The sequence below is a fragment of the Tenrec ecaudatus genome, chromosome 3, assembly GCF_050624435.1.
Source record: "Tenrec ecaudatus isolate mTenEca1 chromosome 3, mTenEca1.hap1, whole genome shotgun sequence".
Classification (NCBI taxonomy): Eukaryota; Metazoa; Chordata; class Mammalia; order Afrosoricida; family Tenrecidae; genus Tenrec; species Tenrec ecaudatus.
Window position 1 is genome coordinate 127,228,643 of NC_134532.1, and position 18,984 is coordinate 127,247,626.

At 41.4% G+C, this 18,984-nt stretch overlaps 1 protein-coding gene across 1 annotated transcript in view; it reads right to left on the minus strand.

Moving 5' to 3' along the window:
- BMPR1B (bone morphogenetic protein receptor type 1B) overlaps positions 1-18,984 on the minus strand; it is a 464,772-nt gene that overhangs the window by 63,638 nt on the left and 382,150 nt on the right. The window contains exon 4 of the mRNA XM_075544005.1: positions 91-250. Coding sequence (XP_075400120.1) covers positions 91-233 — 143 coding nt within the window. The 5' untranslated portion in view covers positions 234-250. The remainder of the gene's footprint in view (positions 1-90; positions 251-18,984) is intronic.

An 18,984-nucleotide genomic window follows, 5' to 3' on the forward strand; every position in this document is an offset into this window, starting at 1 on the left:
ACCATGTGCTCCTGGAAACATCAGCCCACATGGAAAAGTGTGTGACAGAGGTCTGTGAACGCTGGGCTTAGATCACGTAATATCACCAACCTGCAGATATTGTTGACTGAGTCTTCTGGGCAATGGTGGTGGCACTTACAACGCAAGATCTTTGGACGCGGGGTGGGAGCTGCGCTCTCACCATCCTCTTTCCTGGTGCCCACATTTAATTTTCCTGAACTTCGCAAAAGCATGTTACCAAACAAGTTTGCTGTAAAGGAGAGAGAGAGAAAGAGAGAGAGAGAGTTTAAGCATCTGTGGCATAACCTAACAACAGCCTTGTGTCCAAAGAAAACTACGTTAGATAAAACTTTACAACAAAGTGTTCTTTCATGCCATTTAAACATCTAAAGAGAAAATATTGAGTTCGGGGTTTCTGCTGTGAAAGAGATCCCTGTAATCTTTCCGTAATTGTGGACACAGCCGATTGCTTTAGAAAGAACCCGGAGGCCGTGTGATGGAGGAGAAAGGCCACATCAGCATTCCTGGGCCGCAGTCTTTACTGGCGCAGATCACCCTGTCTTTTCTCCCTGGCGCGACAGGTAGATTTGAAGTGCTGACTTTTCAGTGAACATCTGAGGTTTTCGCCACTCCGTCATCAATAACGCAATCCCAACCGAGGGCCCTGCTACAGGGTCCGTTCCAACTCACGGCGGCCTGCAAGGACCCAACCCAATTGCCCCTGTGGGTCGCAGAGGCAGTTCCATCCTGATGGTGGAGGGAGCCTCCTCTTTCCCCTGTGGAGCAGCTGCTGGTGTCGAACCGCGGACCTTAGCAAGCCCGGGTGCAACTCACCAGGGCTCCTTTAATCACGCGAGCTGTTGTTATGTGCCACCGGGGAAGTTCTGACCTGGGCACACAAGAAGGAAACACTGCCTGGTCCTGTGCCATCCTCACATTTGCTCCTACGCTTGAGGCCACTGTGACTGCCAAGGAGTTGATCCATCTCAAAGACCTTCTTATTTTTTGTGCTGCCCCTCTACTTTAGCAAACACGATGCCCTTCTCCAGGCCAGGTCTCTCCTGACAAGAGGTCCTAAGGACATGAGATGAAGTCTCGTCATCCTTGCCTCCAAGGAGTATTCTGGCCTTACTTCTTACAGTACAGATTAGTTTGTCCTTTTAGCAGCCCAGGATACCTCTCCAGCACCACCATTCAAATGCATTGATTCTTCTTCAGGCTTTATTATTCATTGACCAACTTTCACATGCATATAAGGCAACTGAAAATACCATGGCTTAGGTCAGGTGCACCTTAGTCCTTAAAGTAGCATCCTTGCTTTTCAATACTTGAAAGAGGTAATATGCACAACATTCACCTAAGTCAACAATTCTCAACCTGTAGGCCGAGACCCCTTTGGGTGTCAAATAATCCTTTCACAGGGGTCCCTTGATCCATAACAGTAGCAAAATTACAGTTATGAAGCAGCAATGAAAATAACTTTATGGTTGGGGGGGGGGGTCACCATAACACGAGGAACTGTATGAAAGGGTTGCAGCACCAGGAAGGTTGAGAAGCACTGCCCTAAAGCAATGAGTCTTTTGATCTCTTGACTACTGTTTCCATGAGTTTCAATTATGGATCCAAAGACAAGATCTTTGACAACTTCAACCCTTTCTCCACTTAGCATAATGTTACCTATTGGCCCAGTTGTGAAGCTTGGGTCTTCTTTACATTGCATTGTAATTCATACTGAAGGATGATCTTCACACTGATGGATGCGTTTCAAGTCCTCCTAGCTTTCAACAAGCAAAGCTTGGCACCTGCATATTTCAGGTTGTGAATAAGCCTGTCTCCAATCCTAAGGACTAATGTGAATAAGTTCTTAATATACCACATTCTTCTTCTTAGAAGCCAGCTTCTCTGATGATTTGCTCAGCACAAGTATGGTAGGTAAGAGGATACAACCCTGACACACACTTTTCCATATTGTAAACCATGCAGTACTACCATGGTCTATTCAAACATCCATTCATCCACGTACAAGTTTCTCATGAGCACAATGAAGTGTTCTGGAATTCCCGTTCTCCCCAGGGTTACTCATACATTGTTATGATCCACACTGTCCAATGTGTTGGCAGAGTTAACAAAACACAAGTAAACCTCTTTCTGTTACTCTCTGATTCGAGCCAAGAGTCGCCTGACATCACCAATGATGTCCTTTGTTCCACATCCTCTTCTGAATCCAGCTTGAACCTCTGCCAGCTCCTGGTCAGTGTACTGCTGCAACTCTTGTTGGATGATCATAGACATCAATGACATTGCTCTATAATTTGAGCTTTCAGTTGAGTCCCTTTCTTTGGAATGGGCACAAATACGAATTGTTTCCAGTCATCTGGCCATGCAGTTGTTTTCCAGTGCAGCTTGAACTTCTTCCTTCAGCACCAGTGGTTCTTGCTCACATGCTACCTCCTAAAATGGTGGAATGTCAACTAGCCCTTTTTGGTACAATGACTCTGTATTTTTTCTATCTTCTTTTGATGCTTCCTGCATCATTGTGTTAGTCTGGGTAGACTAGAGAAACCAACTCACAGACACTCATACGTATAAGAAAGACAATATACAAAAGCAATTGAATATTGGGAAAACACAGCTTAGTCCAGATCAAGACCTTACGTCCGATATTAGCCCATATGTCTAATACCAATCTATAACGTCCTCTTCAGACTCATGAACACAGGTAGTGATGCTGAATGCAGGAAGATCACAGGCCAATGGGTGGGAAGTCTTATGGATCCAGTGGTTGTGGAAGCATCTCAGTCCTGGCAGGGGTCTCCACGTGACTTCTCCGGCTCCAGAGGTCTGGCTCCTTCAGCCTCTCGCCATGTGTCTTCTCCACAGGGATGTCTCACAGGGAGTGAGCTGAGAGAAAGTGACTCCTGCCTTCCAAAGAGGAATACAGGAGTTCCCAGGATCCTCAGGAGAGACCCTGCCCACACAGAGAGAGGCCTCACTTGCTATATCCTGAGCGACAGGCTGGACTCCACCCCTACACCCTTTATCCTTAAACTGACATCAGATTATGTACCTACCACAATCATCCAATATTTTGCCTATAGAATCTTTCAATATTTCAACTCAGGGCTTGATTTTTTCTTGAGTTCTTTCAGTTTAAGATATTCACAGCATATTCTTCCCTTTTGTTTTCTTCTTCGGGTTTTCTTTTGATTTTTGAGAACGGTATATTAAGAACTTATTCACATTAGTCCTTAGTATATTGTTTTCATAAACAAAACAAAACCTCCTCACTTCCAGTGAGTTGATTCTGACACATGGCAACCCGAGACGGATGGTGGCATCAAACCGCTGATGTTACGGTTCACAGCCCCGAGAGAAACAACTCCGCCACCCAGGCTCCCCTAGTGCAGCATGAGAATTTTGCAATTTATATAAGCTATGAATCTAACTGTCTCAAACGATACCTTGTAAACGTATTCTAAAGAAAAGTTATCCCCTGTATGTGCACATGAAATACTTTGGGTGTTTATTATATGCGGAATCCTAGGTTCCTTCTGGGAAGCCCTGCTAGCCTAATGGTTATGTGTTGGGCTGCAAACCACAGGGTCAGTAGTTTGATACCACAGTCATTCCTTGGGAGAAAGATGGGGCTTTTGACTCCTATAAGCAGTTACAATCTCAGAACCGCACAGGGGCAATTCTATCCTACTATAATCGGGGAGAGAGAGAGGACCCTTCCAGTGATGCTGGTTAGATGAGGAGGAGGAGACTCCACTTTCAGAGACAGTAGATTCTGAAAGTGGTAATTTACTTATTCCAACCACACAATTAGTCTCAAAGGGTACATGTGATTTTTATATCGTAGGATGTTTCTCCATCCTTAAATTCCCAAATAAACTGAAATAAAAACACAGTTCATGTCAGTACCTCGGCTTTAATGCCATTTGGTCTAAGTTTGCACCCATAGGGTAGGGTGTACCACGGCTTTCTATCCAGTTGCAGTACGTGTAAGTAGGACTATGCATTACCACACAGTGGTGCTTCCCGCCCTTTCAACCTGGCTCTCAATCCTAGTATCTCTACATCTGAGTTCCCGCAAGAGAAAAAATAGGTGGAAGGTTGTTTCAAACTTTATAACCTGCTTTGATCTAAATCATACCCTTCTCTTATAGATTTTTAAAGCAAAAAAAGAAAACTTTACTTTCAAAGAAGCTTCAAAAACAGTTGTTCTAGCTTTTAATATTTTCTGTTTTCTTTCCAACTGGGCTTTTTCTCTTTTACTTTGTTTTTAACTTTTTTTTGACTGTTTTGTATGTTTTTTGGTGTATGCAAGCCAGAATGGGTGAATCCCTAGAGATGAGTAGATTTATGGTTCCTTAGGGGGATGGCAAGGGAAGTTGGGGGGAAATGGGGAGTTTAAAGCAAGGAGTATAGAAAAAAATGCCCGAAAAATGACCGAGTACTGATTGCACAACCTTTCTTTGTATGACTGCACTACTGAATTGTATGATATTTGGATTATGTTCAATAAAACTGTTTATAAATAAAAAGTGTGTGCAAATGTGGAATTAAGAGAAAATGGAATTTTCCCACAAACTTTTTGTGGGAACTTCTATTCAAATGATTATCTAGAAAATGTGCATTGAGTGTTGGCCACACCCCAACTACAGCCTGCGTAAGTGGAATAACTATATGGATACTTTACCAACAGGGCAGAAAGTGCCTAAATAAAATGTTTATACTGATTGATTTAATTAGAAGAGGAAATCTTCTAATGCCATATGAAATATCATTTGTTTAGACACATTTAAGAAAGGTTTAGCAATTTCCTTGCATTTTTAATGAATAGAAATTGAAGAATAGAATACAATTTAGCTAGAATATGTTCTTTGTAATATTGCTTATAATAATCAACGTTTATAAGAGTGGATAGCAATAGCTCAAAAGGAATTCCTCTGTAATAATTAGAAATGCTAATATGAGTGTATATTTATTGGCAAGACATTTTTAAAATAACAATTTTTGGTGAAAAAGATAGATTGCAGCATAGTCTAGAGACTGAACATGTGTTTTCACTTCTGCAGTTCCATCCTAAGAGGAAAGGAGAAGAGAGGAAAGAAAAAGCAGAACTATAATATAAAAACGATCAGGGGAGAAGCCTAGCAATAAAAACATGGAAAGTGGGACAAGCTGTAAGGGACTGAACAAAGCCAAGAAAGGTAATTCCTCTGCCAGAGGGAGAGGGAAGCCAAGAAGCAGCACAATGGCACCATTCACACCCCCAAAGCTCAGGAGTGGCAAGCATCACTTTTGACAAGTGAGAGTCAAGGGGGTCTTAAAAAGAGGAGGAGTCTGAAGTTTTATTTTAAATGCAGTTAGAGTTTCAGATATACACTCCCATTCTCCGTAAGCTGGTTGATTAGACTGGAGAAGCAAACCTAATAATATCACTGAGACTTGTTTCTTATTTCCTTTGTTTACTTCATGGTTGGGGGATTTAGGAAGCCAGAGTGGAGGGAGGACACCACTCTCCTGGGAACTCGGGGGCACGTTACCACTGATGGTGACTCCACTAATCCTCTGACCGCACATGACAGACAAGACTCAATGTAGTCATGCTCTGTCTGCCTTCTTTGACCAGGTCCCGAGGAACCCACATGCCCAAAGACAGGAGTGCCTGAGGTTTCTCCGGAAACTCAAACACCGAACTCACTGCCATCCAGTCGATGCTGATAGTGCCCCTAGGAGCGGGGCAGGGCTAGAACTGCCCCTCTACATTTCCAAGACTGCGTAGACAAGCGCACACCAGACACATTGCTGACTGTTACTGTTTACGGTCTTGAAATGCCGACTGTGTGTCGCAGCCCCCAGGGTGACCGCTACCCCACCAAGGCTCCTGGAGTAGAAAGCCCTGGCTGTCTCCCTTTCTCAGTGAAGCAGCCCTAAATTGTTCTCCCAAAATGAGGGCCACTGGGGACAAGGTGTCCCCTGTACACAGGGGTTCCTCTCGTTTTTTAGTGCCCTGCTCTCTTATATAATCGACGCCCACCATCCAGTCAGTCCTAAGTGGCACAGAGCCTAAGGAGAGCGTTTGGAACTGAACCAGTCAGTCCCACGTGGCACAGAGCCTAAGGAGAGCGTTTGGAACTGAAGTCTGTACAGGAGTAGATAGCCTCCTCCTTCTCCCATGGTTTGAACCAGCGACCGTGCAATCAGCGGTCCAATGCCTAACCCACAATGCCAGCAGGGTTCCTAATTCTACTACACACTGTTGTTGCTGTTCTAGGTACCATCCAGTGGTTCCCACTCGTAGTGACTCTGTAAAATAAAGTCAGACTCTGCCCCGTCCTGCGCCAGCCTCACAACTGATCTTATGTCTGAGCCCACTTTTGCAATGGCGTTTCATCCATGTCGTCAAGGACCTTCCTCTTTTTCTTTTAATCATTTTATTGGGGGCTCATGCAACTCGTATCACAATCCATACATCCAACATTTGCGTAAAGCATATTTGTACATTCGCTGCCCTCAGCACTCACTGCCCCTTCACTTTGTCCAGCATGAGGTCCTTCTCCAGTGACTGGTCTCTCCCGAAATCCCTGAGATGAAGTCTTGCCTTCCTTGCCTCACAGAAAGATGGCTGTTCTTCCTACACGGTGACAGCTGTTTGGTCTTGGCAGTCCATGGGGTTTTCAGTATTCCTCACCAACACCATAGGCCAAATGCATCCATTTTTCCAGTCTTCCTTATTCACTGCTCAACTTGCACGTGAGATAACTGAAATATGAGGCAACTGAAAATAGCAGGGGTTGGGTCAAGCAAAGTAACAGCCTTGCACTTCAGCACTTTAAAGAGGGCTTGTGCTGCAGATTTGCCTAAGGCAATATGTCTTTTGATCTCTTGACTGCTGCTTCCATGAGCACTGATTGTAAATCCTGGCAAGATGAAATCCTTGGCTATTTCTATCTTTCGTGCTAGGATTTTGGTTTGCTTTACATTGAGGTGTAATCCATATGGAAGGCTGCAAACCTTGATCTTCACCAGCAAGTGCTTCAAGACCTCTTCACTCTCCGCAAGCAAAGTTGGGGCACCTGCATACCACAGGTTGTTAATTAGCTTTCCTCCAATCGTGATGCCCACTCTCCTTCAGATAATCCAGTTTCTCTGATATCTGCTCAGCATACAGAGTGAACAAATATGGTGAGCATACGATCCTGTTGCACACCTTTGCTGGTTTTAAATCATACTGCATCCCCTTGTTGTGTTCACACAACTGCCTCTTGATCCATGCACAAGTTTCCATGAGCACAATGAAGTGTTTTGGAATTCCCATTCTTTTCAAGGCTATCCATAGTTTGTTATGGATAATTTCCGCGACTAATTCGAGATCGCTAGATTTATGAACAAAGCGTCACACATAAAAGAAGAATAAAACAAGCAAAATTGGAAGTAACAGTCAGTGGAAGGAAATAAATATGTAAAAACACAACAAAAACACCCTCCTATGAATACCCTTAGCTTTAGAAGTGACTGCCGTCCACAAACGGAAGAATGATTGCTGCTTAAAGGGAACATACAGAAGTACTTATAGAACACAGTTGCATGCATCGAAACCTCAACAGGTGAGATGGAAGATAAAGTTCAGGAAACCTCCCACAGAGAGAGGATGAAGCATAGGGATGAACAAGCTACTGAGTAAGAAATCTCAGAGCGTTAATCCATGGATTCACGACTGGACTGGTGGGAGCCATAGAAAGACTTGAGAAAACCCAAGAGAAATCATCCAATAAAGACTGACATGTAGTTGGGCCCGGGGAAGAGAGTGAACTACCGCTTCACATTCAGTAGGGCACGTCCAGAGGCAGTGCCTAACATGGAATAAACAAGCACCAACAGACAGAACATTTATTTAGAAAGATGGAGATAATGCCAAAAGAAAGAATGGAAACAGGCCTAAAGGAGGTAGCAAGCTGGACTATTTCATTCCTTGTTAAATAAGCCACTTAGAATGCCTTGCTTCTATAAACTATGCTGAACAAATGGAAAACAGCACGACTGTTGGTAAACAATATGACGAGCCTACTGTAACCTGTGTACCTATGGGTGCCCGTGCGGAAGAACTCTTATCACTATGCTGTTGGCTGCCCTTGAACTGATTTCAAGTCATGCCCATCCCACTGTGCAGGCAGAGCTGCCCCCCAGGGTTTCTGTGACTTTTTGGAATCAGGTGGTCAACCTTGTCCTCCAACTTGGCTTCGAGTGGTCTGAACTATCAACCTTTCAATGAGTGGAAAGATAAATGAAGCACCTGCTTCTTGATATATATAATTTCCCACCATCAGGAAATACTCCATTTTGTCACTCACTGTCCGTTATCTGTATTCAAAGGACCACGGCTGTGCTTTCTATGAGCTGTGGAAGAGTAACTAAGAAGAGAATCGCGGGAGCTATTTGAATGTATTTCTAAGCAGCACATCCCTTCAAAGCAAGAGAATTTATCTCATAGCCTGATGTAGAAAAAAAGAGTATCAGTGGTCAGTGAAAAAGCAGAAAAGTCAAAAAGCCAATTCAGACAAGCGGCAGCGACTTCTCTAGCCAGACAACCTGGGCTTTACCACTGGACCAAGACGCATGCCTTGACAGACGCCTACATCTACATATGATTGCCCGTAATTTTATAAACATGCATGCCTGTTGGTTTCAATGTTTAGTAAAACTACACAAGCTAATTTACATTTTGTATACTCAATAATCCATTTTGCAGAGCACCCTACATCAACTCCTTTAGTCATTATTTTTAAAAATGTATACAAGTCTGGTAGCCACAAATAAAATAGCCTTTATAATTAAATCAGGTACACATCATTTATATATATATAAAGATTATGATGCTGGATTATTGTGGAGAAGCTATCTAATAATACACATCACTTTAACATACAGTCAGTGTGCATGCCATCTTCCTGGAAGCATTTCCAAAAGAAACCAAAATTACAATTAAAAAAGAAGACCACAATAAATAAGTTATATAACTTTATGTATCAGTTTACATATATACATATTTAACCTAAGTTAAAGGGTGACATTCTGGAGGAGCGTTTAAGGTTGCTGTGATACAGTGTGGACCAAATAAGTGAAAGGAGGGAGAAGAGACAGCGACTGCTTGTGATGAAGCCTCAGTCAAGGAATGCATGGTGAGTGCCACCTGTCGGAGGTGGGCAGCGCCTCACCCTCCTGCCAAAATAACCACATCAGGAAGCCATGTATGTAGAAGCGTGCGCTAGCTATTTAGGACTCAATTAATCTGCGGGAGTTTAATCTCCTGAGAAATGGAAATCATTACCAGACACCCACACTGTTTTCAATGGCCAGATACAATTTAAACTATTAGCTTACTAAACTCTCAGTGGTTCTCAACCTGTGGGTCACGACCCCTTTGGGGGGTTGAATGACCCTTTTGACAAGGGTCGCCCAATTCATAACAGTAGCAAAATGACAGTGATGAGTGGCAATGACAATAATGTTATGGTTGGGGCCACCACTTGAGGAACTGTCTGAAAGGGTCGCGGCCTGAGGCAGGTAGAGAGGCGCTGGAGGAGAGGCTAAGGCGCAGAAGGAAGCGCAGCAGCAGCAGCAGCACAGTGAATGTGTCTGGGTAGGAAACACACGAGCACTGAAAATGCAAGAGCTCCGTTTCTAGTCAACATGTGGGACAGGGGCAAAGGGACACTGGCCTGTTTTATCTGCAATTATCATGCTGAAAAGAGATTCCTAGAGAAATCACTTTTGCACCACGTCATACGAATCTGCGCAAAACGCAGCCTCACTGATGCAGGTCCCGCTTTTTGATCATTCACAAGACAGATAGATCACACATCCGCTGAGACCAAAAAAATAAATACCGTAATAATGCAATTACACACACAGCCAATCATCGTTTTCCAGGAGAGTCATCATTTTAAAAACACAGAGGGGGATCTCATTATCGGCAGGAGTCAGGAGTAGAGCATGTCCTCGGGAGATCCCTGCACAGGGAACCCCCTGGGTCCAGAAGACAGCAGTAACATCAGAGAAGCCAGAGCACGGGATACAGTGGTGGACTTCCCAACCCACAGAGCAGCGAGAGCTGAGTGCTTTTATGCAGGTGGCTGACTTGTGGGGTGGGGTGTCCCCGAGTACTTAATTGGGGAAGTGTATCTGAGTGGCCTTGGACTGAGGCTTACTGGAGTGGGGTGCCTGTATGCGCTTCATTCAGGGAAATGGGTTTGCTGACCCACGGAGCTTGAGCTGAATACCTTCAGGTTGAGGATCATAGTGCAATGGTATGCCCCTTTGGGCATTTATGAGCAGATCTTAAAGAATTTTGTAACCTGTCCTGATAAACAATGATCCTGAGCATTTCTCAGGGGTATGACACACTATTAACTTATGGTACTTAATAAACATTTTAATCATAAAAAAAACCAGAGGTAGGCTGATCATCATGATTTTGAAATAAGAACTAGAAGGAAAGACAAATGGTAAAATATACGTAGTAAAAGTGACTAGCCAAGTGAACAATTGTTGGGTGCCATCAAGTCCGTTCTGACACACAGCAACCCGATGTACAACAGAACAGAACGCCACCCCCAGTTTGGGGGCAATAACAGTGGATAGCAACAATGAAGAATGAGGACATCAATTAAGACAATTGATCAGATTGCATTGATTAGATTTTTAAAAATACTAGTACTATTCCTTCATTGGAAGTAGAAGACAGACTTCAGGAGAGGTAGTCTAAAGTTTGATTTACTTAATTCATCCAAAGAAGATAAAATTTTCATTAATTAGATAGTAATTTACCTTGATTTTTGTGTTAGTTCTATTTAAAAAGGAGGTAATCATTAAAATTAATTGGAAAATACCTAATCCTTTGAGAAAACATGTGGAATTTAGGACGCTGATTTTACTAAATCAGTGGAGTAAAGCTATAAGATTCTCTTCAAGAAAAGCCAGAGTGAATATATTTAATTGAATTGAATAGAATTTCAACAAAATTGATTCTCATAATTTTTTCACTACTATTTCAGGTAGCATTAGAATCATGCATATCAACCTTAATAAAAATAGAAGGGAAAGGATTCAGAGAAAAGCCCAGGCAAAGTCAGACTGCCTAGAAATTGCTCTCTCTCGCTCTCTCTCTCTCTCATTGCCTCCGACCTCCAGCAAGCTCACACACAACAGAACTAACCCTGCCTGGCCCTGCTCCATCCTCACCAGTGTTCCCATGTCTGAGGCCAAGGTCGCAGTCACTGTGTGTCTCAGTCCATCTCCTTCACTGCCCCTCTGCTTTACTAAGCCTGACGCCCTTCTCCTACAACATGTCCAAGGTATGTGAGATGAAATCTGGCCCTCCTTGCCCCTGAGGACCACTCTGGCAGTACTTCTTCCAAGACAGTTGGTTGAGCAGTCTGCGGGCCTTTCATTATTCTCCATCAGCACCATGATTTAAAGATATTGATTCTTTTACAGTCTTCCTGATCCAGTGTCCAACTTTCACATACGTATGAGTTGGAAGAAAATACCACAGCCTGAGTCCTCAAAGTAACTTGGCTTAGTTGCTCAAATATCAGCCAACCCGGATAGATCACAGTATGAATTACCAAGGTAACTTGATTGGGTATTTGTAAGCCAATCGAAAATTGGCTCTTATTATTTTAGTAGGTCACCGGCCTTTGGGGGATCAAATGAAACAGGATCATTTCCATGACATATATGTGAGTTTTCTTAATAAAGCAGAAATAAATTATTACTCATATGAAATATATAGATTTCAAACAAATTAATCTAACTTAATGAAACAACCCAGTGGCCAGCATATCTGACTGGCATTCAATTATAAAAGTTCAACAGAAAGCAATTTTTCTTAGATATATTACATTTTTTCATGCATTTGCCTCTTTTTTGTTTGTTTTCAAAAAATCAATTTGTTGGTGACACATACAACTCTTACCACAATCCTTCCATCCATCCATTGTGTCAAGCACATTTGTTGCCATCATCATTCTCAAAACGCCTTCTTGCTACTGGAGCCCTTGGTATCAGCTCCTCATTTTGGCAATTATTTAATTTTCATCATTTTTCTCAGTCGAAAAAAAAATAGTTTCCAAAATATCTTAAGTAAGACATTTTAAATGTGCGATATAAATAAGTATTTTATATGTCATAAGAGGTGAGAATATCAGGATTCACTGTCACATTAAAACACGTACAGAAAAGTTTTCTGTGAAAAACTGAGACTCCAAACCTTGGTATACAGTCCATTTAAAATGTATTTTAATCATTTAATCCATCTTAAAATGGCATACAATTATTTTAAATCACAGGCCTACTGCCAATATATTTTCTTTACAATGTTTGGTCCTCTGAATATCTCAAAACTCAGCACCATTCTGAATGTCCTTGCTGTTCTACAGCATCTACACCAGAGGGCAGGCTGGAGCAAGAAGAGAAATTGAAATTCTCATTCCACACGTCTGTACTCTAAGTCCCTTAGGTAAAGAGGTTAGCAGCAAGAAAATTCGGAATGACTGAATGCTGAGCAGCAGCTTTTAGAAGGATTTTGCCATGACAATAAATCATGTGACTCACTGGTCACTTTTGTTCTTAATGAAAATTGGTTTAAATACTCAGATTGGTAGACAGATCTCTACAATAAGCTTGACTCATATCATTATTTGAATGTAACATGAATCAGAGCATTAAACAATATTAATCTTAAAAATAACTTTTAGTGATCTCTAGTCCTGAGCCAAAACAGAGCATTAATTTTTGTTTTCACTACTTAAATTTGGAATCATTTAACTCAAATTAGTGATATAAATTACTGTCTAATAAATTTATTTAGTCATATTAAATTCAAAAGGATGTCCGTAAAGCCTGTTACTTTATATGCCTGATAACATTTTCATTGCCTGACCTTTTTCAGTCTAGTAAAGTATTTTTACATAATCATCTATTGGTTTGCAACAAAAGAGATGGGCGGAGTCAAAACATTCTGGAAAGTAACAAAATCTAACTACATTTTTCTATTCAAAACGACCTGTGCAAAATCATGTAATATAAAGAGTAGGCTCTCAATTAACTACCTAGGATACCACCCGCACAGGGATCTTCTCCCTGCAAGAGTCTCAGATGTCAGAGGACATGAGGACAGGTGCTGCTACCAAGTTCGTGGGGTTCCAAAGAAGGCGCGAAATGACGGCGACAAAACATGCACGAGGTGTGGTCACCAAGAAGTGGACCAAGACTTGACCAGGGAGTAGGGCAAATCAGAACAGCCAGTGTTCAAACGTCACCCCTCCTCCTTCCTTGCTATGTGGCCCGAGCAGGTCCCTAAGCCCTCTTTGCAGAGGGGCCGAGAGTGTCAGAAGTCGTTTATTGTGTGGGTTTGCTTGAAGACTAATGAAAAACCTTATCTCTGCTGTTGCTGCTGCTTACTCTTGAAGTGATTGCATATATCCTTTAGGGTTTTAGCATCCCCTCCTCACTTCTCATCTTTTTTGTCTTTCATCTATTTTCTCTTTTATCTCCTATGTTTCTATTTGTTTCCTTTTTTTTTCCTCTTCACTACCTCCTTTCTATTTCCTAATGCTTGTTTTCTCATAAGGATCCCTTTCTTTCTAGGCTCATTTTTGTAAGCAATAAACAAACGAAATAAACCTCACTGCCAGAGAGACAATTCTGAGTCAAGGTGACCGTAGAGGACAGGCAAGAAGTGCCCATAGGAGTTTCTGAGGCAGTAAGTTTCTGTGAAACTTACAGAAGCAGAAAGCCTCATCTTTAGCCAAGGAGCTGGCTGGTGGTTTCGAACTGCTGACCTTGCTGTTAGCGGTCCAACGTGTAATCACTATGCTACCCAGGGTTCCTACTGCAAGCAAGGAGCCTATAAATATAAATAAAGTGTTTTGGCCTAAGAAATATATTGGACATATTTTTAAGTGACAGGAGTTATTAATGATCACACCCCTTGTGTTGTACTCATTCATTTAGTAAATCATCAAGTATATTTCAACAACAGAGTACAATGGCTCAGATCGCTTGGGAGGCACCTTGCCTAAAGTTAACAATTTCACTAGTGAGACAAATCAACTCCACATGGAACATGATGAGGCAAATCAAGTACATGTGGGGAAACGAAGTTAACGGTATATGCAACAGTAAAATAGATGTCACCAAGCCACATATAAGTGTCAACTGTAAAAAAGTCCTAGCCAGGAATATGTAAGAGTGGCGGTAACTATGAGCGGCAATAATTGGGCAATAATACCTTTTTATGAAAAACATGAGCACCAAAGCCTGGGCTACTATTGCTCTTTCATTTTAATGGCTTCCTGTTGATAAAACTGAGCAGGTTAAGAAAAAATGCAAGCATTTAACATCGTTTGAGCCATGCTGGCTCTCTAGGGATTCTGTTGTAAAATCATCTTACACGCCCTCAGCCACTGACCATCCTGCTCTCTTCCTCCTGAGCATTTCCAGGTGATCCATCGCTCGGGCTCTGTTGGATAGTCAGGCTCTCAACGTGCTGCAGAATCAACACTGCCTAAGAGACCACAAATCATCTGGGCAAAAAGGGACAATTCCAACCCTTCAAATGTTTGAGTTATGTATGCCAGATTATGATTTGAGAAAATTAAGAAAACCCTAAATAATAATATAGGAAAGCCTGTTAGGTGCAGACCTGTCAGCAAATGAAGACGCCAATGTTTCCCACTGAAACGAGTGATCAAGGGAGGAGTAAAATGACACCTTGTAAAACAGAAACCTTGAGAGACCTGGTGAAAAGCAAGGCAGAGCCATGGGATCCTGGCTCGCCCAGGTTCACCATGCATCCATGTCAAGAGATAACAAATGATCTTCATCTGTTTTGAGGGCAACTGGTGACCCTGTAGGACAGGGTAGAACTAGTCATAGGGGTTTCTGACACAGTAACTCTACAGAAGTAGAAAGCCTCATCTTTATCCAGAGGAGCTGACTGGTGGTTTCAAACTGCTGACCCTGCAGTTAGCAGCCCAACATGTAACTACTATGCTACCGGGAATCCTACTGCAAGTAAGGAACTTAAAAAAATACATAAAGTCTTTTGGCTTAAAAATGCATGGAACTAGGATCTACATATGATCTCCTCCCTGGAGGATGGACAACAGAAAAATGGGTGAAGGGAGACGTCGGACAGTGCAAGATATGGCAAAATAATAATTCATAAATTATCAAGGGTTCTTGAGGGAGAGCAGAGCAGGGAGGGAGGGGAAAAATGAGGAGCTGATGCCAGGGGCTTACGTGGAGAGCAAATGTTTTGAGAATGAGGGCAATGAGTGTACAAATGTGCTTTACACAATTGATGTATGTATGGATTATGATAAGAGTTGTATGAGCCCCTAATAAAGTGATTTTTTTAAAGAAAGAAATAGATTGAAAATATTTTTAAGTGACTGAGGAATTCTTCATGATTGCACCCCTTGAACCTAGGCTGACTAAGCATAATGACTGCTTGTGAGAGCAATTCAGCTCCTTCGACATCGCAGTTACACTCTCTTGAGTTAAAAACCACAGCTCGCTTCACTCCAGGATTCCGTTGTGTTTGAATGGAAAGAAATGCAACCAAAATGTGTAAACAATTTGGAACTCTGAAAATATCTTAAAATAAAACTTGGCTCTAAGTTTTCTAATAAAAGCATCAATACACACAACAGTGAACTTTCTATGCAAATAAACCTGAATCCAAAACTATATAGTATAATTACAAAAGAGAGGAGGGTCAACACTTTCAGATCTCTGTATTTTTAAATATTTCATTGGAAAGTGAAATGCACCCTGATCTCTTTCAGAATGTCAAAGACTATTGTCCAGCAAGACTACTTGGCAGATTTCCAAGCCGGGAGCTCTCATTTTTATTCAGTGGAGTTTCTATCAGTGCTTTGCTTCACAGAATCCTGAAGCTAATCGAAGTAGATGTTTAGCTTGCCAGCACACCAAAGCCAACGAGGCACCTTTACAAAGCACTCGCAAACAGCCTGAAGGTCAAAACCACCTTCAACAGACTCATCTGGAAAAAAGGAGAAGGGCCAGTGAAGCCAGACAGATCAGAAACCGAATCCCTGTGTCCCTGCTCTTCTTTTTAGTCTGCGGGGAGGAAACAAACAAAAACCTGGAAAGCCTTAAGAGTCCCTCCATTTCTAATCCTTGGTGTACTCCATAGTTGGATAGTAGTTAAAGAATACGTTAATTAAGATGCAATTGACCTAAACGTACATGCTCACCTATCTGAGGCATAACAGACGTGTTATTAAATTTAAGCTCAGAATATAATATTATCAACTACCATCATCACTAGTGACATGAAAAGATCTGTCCCTGGTGAAACTATTTGGAATTGTTTCCAAATTGGAAGCAATTTGGTAACCAGCACCAATATAAATGTCATGAACAAGCCAAATCTTACAAAGCTCATCTGGAGTTTTAAGGGGAAAACTGTAAGCGAAAGAAACACTTGCTTAAAATCTGTTTGCGTCTATACCTGGCTTTGTTCATCACCTGTCATATTATCTAGAAAAATTATTTCTAAGATTGTTACCAAAAATTATAGGAATTATTAGAATATGCTGGTCTTACTTCCATCCAGTGTATACCTTCTGTTGCTAAACCAATGTACGATCTTCTTGGTAAAAATCAAGTGACATAGGAAGTTCATTTCAAAGCCACTTATTGCATTTAATATTTGAATCATTTCCTTAACTGCTTTTAAAATGCAATTACACACTTTCAAAAGGCCTGCAAGTAACCAAGCTTAGCTTTTATAATCTGTGAACTTTGACTTCAATGGCACATAAGAATTCACAATGCCAAACATATATTAATTAGATGATATACTGATAACTTACACAGACAAAACACTTGCTTTTAACCATGACAGTGTTGATCCATGTGCTGGGACAAACACATTACACACACCCGTACATGCATGTACATGCATTAAAGCAACATATGGAAAAACTTCACTAGTTGAAAAATCATCTAAATTACACATCTAGAGACAGTTCCGCTAAATTGCATTTCCCAGCCATGCTATGTTTGTACAAAAAAAAAATAAAACCCTCTGAGTTGTTCCTTTTCATTCCCTATGCCAAGAAAAGATGAACGTTCTAACATTGCTGGCACGCTGGAACTGGCTTAACCAATCTTGCTTACATTTTTTGGAGGCGAACAAAATAGCTTGTGTAAGATAAGAGGCTGTCCAGCTACTCACTGTTGATCTCTGTATGCTTGATGTTTCATTCCCAGGCTCCCTGGGGGAGAGCCTGGAGGGGGAGGCACAGAATGGCGAGGGCTCCACCGAAAGCCCCGGCACCACAGACGACACTAATCCTGCACCTGTGATGTGTTACTGGGCAGCTAAGCGCTGCAGTCCAGACTGCGGTTGCCTAATGCAGCTCAGCTGTTTCTCTCCCCGGACTGTAAACTGGAGAGAGAGATTATTCTGGGCAGGCACTGAGCTAAGTTCAGGAGAGTGGCATAGGGCGGTGGAAAGGTAAAAGAGAAAGAGAACCTGAGAGTTCTAAAAAAGAAAGAAAAAAACAAACAAACAAACCATTTCACTGACCAGGGTATGGTAAGTCACATTTCCCGACTATTAAAAGATGCCCAATGCTTTTAGGCAGGGTAGGAAAAAAATATATAGCATTTAAATAACTAGATTTTTTTTTCAACATACCTGTTAGGCACTCAGATTGAAACTCCAATATAAGACCATTTCACAAACTGATCGACTACATAAACATTTAAGAAAAAAAATCTGTCTTTATAATCGACCTCTACTAAACACCATATTCCTTTTATAGTTGGAAACCTTTCAATTTGTTGGGAAAACTGAAAAATCATGATTGCCTTGCTCATATATTTTTATTAAATCCACCTATCTTTTGACTTGACTCATAAAAAATTTTTATATAAAAGTTTTATTTGCAACGCTACTGACCTATCCGTGGTTAGACCCAGCATATAGTATTTACTTGAGCCAGCATAAGTTTATCAGTAAGGCCAAGGCAATTTAACAAACATTTGTTATGCATAAAACTGTCTGAGAGGAACCTCGGCCACCCACAAATAAAGAAGAAAGGTCCCGAATATCCCGGGAGCTTGACGCTTACAATCTACCTGAGAGGACTGACACAAGAATAACCTTGCTTTGTCCTTTTGACAGAAAAGGGCTGCTGACTGTACATCACACGAAAACCTTCCTGCATTTCCTTTCCGGCTGCACACTTTATCAGCAAAACCACCTGTGCCCAGGCAAGTGTCCGAGCCACTTTAAACCAGTAACCTGAAATCTTATCCCAAACCCCAAACGCTTCCCTAATCTCAGAAGGTTCAATGACAAAAAAAGTTTGTCTTTACACGGAAGAGTTGTAAATAAAGAAAATGTATTGATTTCAAAATATAAATATACTTAAATGTATATTAGACAGTGTTGTTGTTGTTAGGTGCCATCGAGTTGGTTCCGACCCATAGCAACCCTACAGTACAGACAGTAAGTAATGTATAAGTTATTTTAATTTTTTGTTTTCACTGGATAACAGCTATTAATTTCCTACTAAGGTCAGCACTGTAGCAAAAAAAGTACATTAGGAAAAATCCATACATGTGTATTGGATGTAAGTACTAGGAGCAACTGGATATAAAGAAATCCCTGTCTGTACGAGAAAGTTTTCTCTCCCCAGAATCTGACAAGTCTTAGAGAGGTTTCCCTATGCTTAGATACTAGCATAAATGATAATGCATTCAACATTTCAAATATCTCTCAAGATGTTATCGTTATTAATTCTTATTGTTAAAAGGAGCTCTGTCACAAGATATTATAGTAGTCATCTATGTTGGATAAACTAGTTTCTGTTTTCAAAGCTAAATAAACTGAATTTGGCATAGGTGGGTGACTAGCCATATATTAAATCT